The sequence below is a fragment of the Phalaenopsis equestris genome, unplaced genomic scaffold, assembly GCF_001263595.1.
Source record: "Phalaenopsis equestris unplaced genomic scaffold, ASM126359v1 Scaffold000002, whole genome shotgun sequence".
Taxonomy (NCBI): Eukaryota; Viridiplantae; Streptophyta; class Magnoliopsida; order Asparagales; family Orchidaceae; genus Phalaenopsis; species Phalaenopsis equestris.
The window spans coordinates 6,555,238-6,561,479 of record NW_018164444.1 but is presented as its reverse complement, the minus strand read 5'-3'; the positions used below and the strand labels follow the sequence as shown (position 1 = coordinate 6,561,479).

Here is a 6,242-nt window from a genome sequence, read left to right as displayed (position 1 = left end):
GCTATCAATAGAATAACAAGCATATTTATAAAAATAAATAAGTAAATAATAAAAAATAAAAATATATATATAAAAAAATATAGTAATATATAATACTAATGCACTTATCAATAATGTATGCATTCATTGGATATTGGGGTGTTAAAAATGGATTTCGTAACTCGGCTAAAAAAGTTGTAGTTTTAGTTGGCCTAATTAATTGTTGGATCAGGTTCGAGTCCAAAACTCTAACACATTTAATTGTCCAGCTCGAGATCGAATTGACTGGCCAATCTGAAATTGACTCGAAACTAACCCACCATGGGAATTAGAGCGAATTTGACCCATCAACCCAAATCTTACTTAAAATTAAATTTAACTTAACCTAAATAATTATTATGCATATATTTAACTGGTTAGGTGGGTCGGTTCTGGGTCTGTTAGGTTAAAGGAACGTAGTTTTGGGTTTGACTTTTGAAACCCTTTAATATTCATATCGGGTTCATGTTATTCAACATTGGGTTGAATCAATTTGGGTCAGACATTATGACTAAACTCTCTCTCTCTCTCTCTCTCTCTTATTTGACAATTTTTACAACGACAATGTGTTGAGATGTATGTGGGATGCATTATTATGTTGCCCTGTCATTAGTTGACTTCATGTAGAAAGGGTTTTGACCGAGAATCATGAACTTGTCCTTAGTTGGTTATATATATAAAATTATAAAAGTTTGGCCTTACTTGGTTTTATATATAAAATTATAACATAGACATTTGGGTTGATCCCCAACTCTAGCCCTACCCATGCTGCCAAGCCATGTGACAATTCTTGCCTTCCCTCACTATAGATTTACAAACATACTCCACAATTCAAATATATTTACATATCTAAAATTTAATTTTGACATTTATATCACTTATTGAAATGGTGTGTTTCATATTAATTTTAAGTGATATTAAAAATTTGAGTGTTTAAATATAAAAATAAAAAAATGGACTGTAAATATGTAAATACACAAGAATTACATGGCCTGCATATAAATGTCCATAATAGTAAACTACACTTAGGAAACTAAAAAATCTATCCTAAATGTGTGGCTGCTGGGATTCGAGCCCAGGTCTTCACGGCCACAACGTGAAATTCTTACCACTAAACTACAGCCACAATGATGTCATCTTATTTACATAAATTATATTTATTTTCTATTGTTTTACCAAATTCTTCTATTTTAATATCTAAAAAGTGAAATGTATTTTTTATGGTGGCAAATACGCAAATACATAAGAATCGAGTGGTATCCAGGTAAATCTTCCCAGTCGATAAATTTCTAAATATGAAAATACATCACTTATTATGGATTTTTCCCCGGATTCGAGAAATCGGCGGAGCCGGATTTCTTCATTCCGAGTCGAACATCACTTATTATGGATTTTTCCCCGGATTCGAGAGCCGATTTCTCCATTCCGAGTCGGCTGCACATCAACGGTTTGCTTGTTTGTCTCCAAAGGATACACCACTCTTGCTTTCACTGGGCAGGATTATGAACGAGACTGTTCGCCGAAGTAGACAGCACAAAATTCTCATAGGTTGGGTTGTTCTTCTGTATCATCAAAACTCACTTTTTCATGCATAGCTTACACTACCTTTATTAATTATCATCAAAATACACTTTTTCATGCATAGGTTTCCAGCAACATTAATGACTTTTAATTGCGAGATACTAAAACTTGTTCTTTTTTGTTACTTAGAAGATTAAACAAGACTAGAGGGAACATTTAGTAGCCTCTAATTAGGAGTAGTACTGCTGACTATCTAAGTTTTAGCTCCAGCTGGAACAGTTCAGGTCAAATTCTCGGTAATCTGGAGCTGCATGGTTATTGGCATCCTGGACATTGAGATCCAATTGTGTTCCGATTCCATGATCACTGAACTTCTCTGAGCTTTTTTGTTGGAATGGAGCTCTTCCACGGCCTGGTTCTTCAAGGTAATCATCTTCTTTCTCCCTTCTCATATGGAGTGCTTTGCTGATGTTGTTTCCTTCATCTTTATCTTTTTGATTAGTGATGCTCATTGATAAAATACCAGGGTCTCTTTCCTGGCCCTTCAACTCTCTATACGAGGTGGATTGGATCTGTTCAAGTCTGGAATTCTTCTCCGTTTGTGCTTTGCTTTGTGACAGATTGCCATGGTAAGCTCTCAGGATCATATTGGTGCAATGCATTGCTCGGTCCATCTTAGATCCTTCGGATGTGGTCAAGCAGCTATTGATGGAGCAGTCTGCAAATTGGATTGGATTAACTTTCAAGTTATGCGGATCTGGAATTTCCTTCATGTTTGAGGCAAGTTCGGAGATCTGCACTTTAGCAGCTTCAGAGCCCACAGGGCACAAGTTCTGGTTTTCAAGTGTTATTTCAGCCTTTTCCAACACTGATTGTAAGTATTTTCCCTGTGCTTCCATCCGCACTTGCAAGTGTTGTTGCACCTATGTTGATTTTGATGTAGATTAACGTTGGGTCTGAGAAATTTAATGATATTCATAATTAAGAAAAAATAAGAGCAAAGTTTAAGGAATCATTAGTCACGTTAGAATCCTTGTAAATACTTAAAAAAAGTCATATTTCATCTCATATGATGACATCCGCAAAGTTTAGGCCTTATTTGGGCCTTTTTTAAGAAATCGTTTGAAAGGTAATAATATGCTTCATTTTTTTTAAAATTTTTTAAACAGATTGATTTGTTTTTAAATGCATTAAAAATAAGTTTTTGAAAATCTCTCAATCCGCTCTCAGGTTCCAACTCCACCCATCTCTTGTCTCCTCCACTATTTTCTATGGTACCATCTTCCATAGCTACTATTGTCAGATATCCTGCCAAATATCCAGTCTCCTTCACTCTTGATCTCACAAATAACCTCCCCAGTAGTTCACAAAATGCTTTGAGTGGCTGTTGGTCAGCTTGGAATGCCAAAACTATGGCCATGGGTTTTGGCGGTAAGGCTGAAATTTTATAGATGAAAGAGAGGACTCGAAGAAAAGGGATTTGTAGATGGGGTACCAATGGAATTTGTTGATGGAGGTGGGATGAAACCAATAATAGATGCATGGCCTGCAGTAGAGATGGAGAGGGTAAACATCAAATTGGAAGAGTATTCAAGGTAGAATATTGCAACTAAAGCGGCGATTCACCAACGGAGAGTTTGGGGAACCACTATCTACTTCATTAAAAGATCTTGTGCTCTAGTGAAAATTCAAATATGAGATAGAGGAATTAGCTGATGAATGTTCTTGCTACTTCCATGTATTTAGACGAAATGTGTAAAGGAATGAGTGCAAACGGATAAGTGCTAAATTATTGTAATGAATTAGCTTTTATTTTAATTTTGTTTTCTACCCACGTTTTTGCCTTTTTTTGAAATCGGGAAATCACCCTTTTACAACTTGCACATTTTTAAATATTAATGTCAAGTGAAGAATAAGGCAATTATTTAAACCTCCTACATGATGCCAACATTCCCTTCCCTTCTTATTCCCTCTTTTACCTTACTCTTTTGTTGTCTCTTTCTACAGTCTTAGCCTATCTACAAGCTCTCCAATGGTTGCCAGATCACATGCCTCCCATAGCGTGTAATGTGTCTTGCATTTGTCGTGCTTCGCTTTCCTTCTATCATCGTGTGTGACGCATCTTCCACATGAACCATCACTAAGGTCAGGATTGCTTGCGCTATAGTGAGACTCAAATATCAAAGAGAGGTCATATGAGATAACACAAAAAACCACTCGTTTTAATATTTATCTACTTATGATGGATGTCCCATACTGATAGTAACAAAAGAAACTTGTTGCAACCTCGGTACATAAGCAGCCATGACCTTTCTAATCCTCCATGACCCTAAAATTCTATAGGAAATAATTTCTATGTCAAAAACATCATTGTGAAGTAGGCAATCCACGTATATCTTCAACTTACTACTTTCACAAAATCAACATTCTCCATTTCGAAATTGGCCCCTTGATTGCTTATAACAATGATCTCCCTAGTTTTAGGCCACTCAGATGCTAGTCTGCAAGTCCTCGCCTCTATGTTTTCTCTTTATCTATCATTCTATGACATCCTATAGCAAATATAGGTATTCGCCATAACTAAATTTATTCTCTTTGGGGCCCATCAACTACTTACTTTGATACCACTAATCTCCTCAACATTGTATTTGCTATTGCCAAATATGCGATATTCATAATCGCATAGTCAGGCAGCGCCCATGTTTCCATTGATTACCTCTTAATCCACAACCAACTTAAGCTTCTCAGTACCTTGTCTCAAAGGGTGTTGTCATCTAAACCAGGATAGTCATGAGCCTACTATACCCTACTATCAACATTACAATAATTCTAAATTGAATTCTTAGTAGTGGTGCTTCCTACCTCATCATTGTTGTCTAAAGAAATATCTTTCCTTTCAATTCGTATAATGGTCTTGATGATATTATGATTGGGGAAGCACGATTTGACCCATAGCCAACATTGATTCCACATATTTACCCACTATGACTCACAATTTTCTCATAAATGATGTCCTTAATGTACTTAATATTAAAAAAAATTGTATTTCATCTACTTCTTTTTTCATTTTGACCAAGTATCTATTGACTTTCTTCTCATTGCTTTCCATTTGAATGATCTACACCATGGGATAATCCTTTTGATGAGACAAACTATAGATGGTGTCTATGATTGATCTATTTCTTTGGTAGCCTCATATTGCTAAAATTTTTAGTATCAAGTTCAATTTATCTTAGTGGAACCACAGATAGTACTGTCTGTTAATTTAAATTCTCAAGCACATTGTCTCCAAGTTCAAGTTAGATCTATCTTATCCACTATGTTAAAGCAGTAGAAGTCATCATTTTTCTACCTCCACTATTTACTCATCTTAGCCTTGTGAAATATTATTCTTTAGTGTAAAGAGGTTGTCCCTAAACCCTAAACCCTAAACTTCTTTTGTAGCAAACCTGAGACCCTCCATAACAAAAACAACCAACCAACTCCCTCCCACCCCAACAATACTCGCATAATGATCATTCGAGCTATAAGTAATTTTTGCAAATTAGTCCATTAATAACAAAATTAAACCAACCACTTTTGGAATAGGACATGAGAACTAGTTCCATCCATCTACATTCAAAATTTTGCTTGGCGCAAGAGCTTCTCTTAGAACAAACACAACTATGATGGCTTACTTTCCTCCACTCTAGCTAAAAAAAACACACAATTATGATGGCTTTGTTGATAGGCACATAGCTTAGCTAGTGGTTTACGATTTTCACCAATGGCCAGTAGATTCATTTGGTTCAATTGCCAAGACTACCATTGGAAGACTGATTCTCAACACAGTTTTCAGTTAATGATGGTATCTTCATGAACTCAATGCCAACAAAACTTTTCTTGAAGGCCATCTCTCTAAGGACATCTTCATAGTATAATTCCCAGGTTTGTTTGGCAAGGATCATCATATATCTATATGTGCAAGCTTTGCAAAACCATCTATGTCATAAAGCAACACTCTTGCATGGTATTTCAAGCTATGAAAATTTTTAGTTAATTCTGGATTTACCAACCCTCCAACTAATCTTTATCTTTAGTACATAATACAATTATATACCTTCGGATTTATATTAATGACATCATTATCAGAGGTAACTGTAAAGCTACTAACAGAGAAAGAAGGAGACTCAAGAAGAAGAAAAGTCAGAGGAAAAGCGTGAAGAAAGATAAGAACCAATCCTTTTATTACAACATTATTTGTATCACAATGCTACATAACAGAAACTGCAAATCCCTTTATTTATGTATTTGAGATGATATACTTGTAAATAGTGAAATGGGTAAAACAAACAATATAAATATTAAGGAAATAATATAAATCTATTGTTATGTGTAGCTAGCCCTAGCGAGCTGAAGAGAGGGCGAAGGGAGCAGCAAGGAGCGAAGCAGAAAGCTAAGCTCGACAGGTATGCTATGAACCTTATAACCAAACCCCCCCCCCCACAAAAGTTGATGAGTGAAAGAAGAGACCGTCAACTTGTGAGAAAGGCCAGATGATCTCTTATAAAGGAATAGTCTATTTCACTATGTTTGGTTCTTGCGTGTGTTGACCTCACTTTTGGTTGAGGTCTAGAAACTTCTTCAGTAGCCTAGGTCTAGCCATAGGATTTTCCTATTGACTAGTCTTAGAAAACTAGAAAAGGTACCCTCACCATTAGAAA

General features: G+C 35.8%; 1 protein-coding gene, 1 long non-coding RNA gene and 1 other non-coding gene across 6 annotated transcripts in view; 1 reads left to right on the top strand and 2 right to left on the bottom strand.

Moving 5' to 3' along the window:
- Positions 1-1,072: 1,072 nt before the first annotated feature.
- TRNAH-GUG lies at positions 1,073-1,144 on the bottom strand. The gene has a single exon. It is a non-coding gene; the product is annotated as a tRNA-His (tRNA).
- A 418-nt stretch (positions 1,145-1,562) lies between these two features.
- Positions 1,563-6,242, bottom strand: part of LOC110023998 (myb-related protein 2-like) — a 47,498-nt gene continuing 42,818 nt past the window's right edge. For both annotated transcript variants that reach the window (XM_020723702.1, XM_020723693.1), the window contains one exon: positions 1,563-2,462. In XM_020723702.1, the coding sequence (XP_020579361.1) occupies positions 1,800-2,462 (663 nt within the window). In that variant the 3' untranslated portion in view covers positions 1,563-1,799. The remainder of the gene's footprint in view (positions 2,463-6,242) is intronic.
- The window catches only part of LOC110024007, a 44,374-nt gene continuing 40,476 nt past the window's right edge, over positions 2,345-6,242 (top strand). Inside the window, exons 1-2 of one of the 3 annotated variants that reach the window (XR_002293954.1) lie at positions 2,348-2,413; positions 5,918-5,987. This is a non-coding gene — a long non-coding RNA (uncharacterized LOC110024007). Of the gene's footprint in view, positions 2,414-5,671; positions 5,988-6,242 lie in introns of those variants that run through there. The other 2 variants (XR_002293958.1, XR_002293953.1) reach the window with 2 other exon arrangements.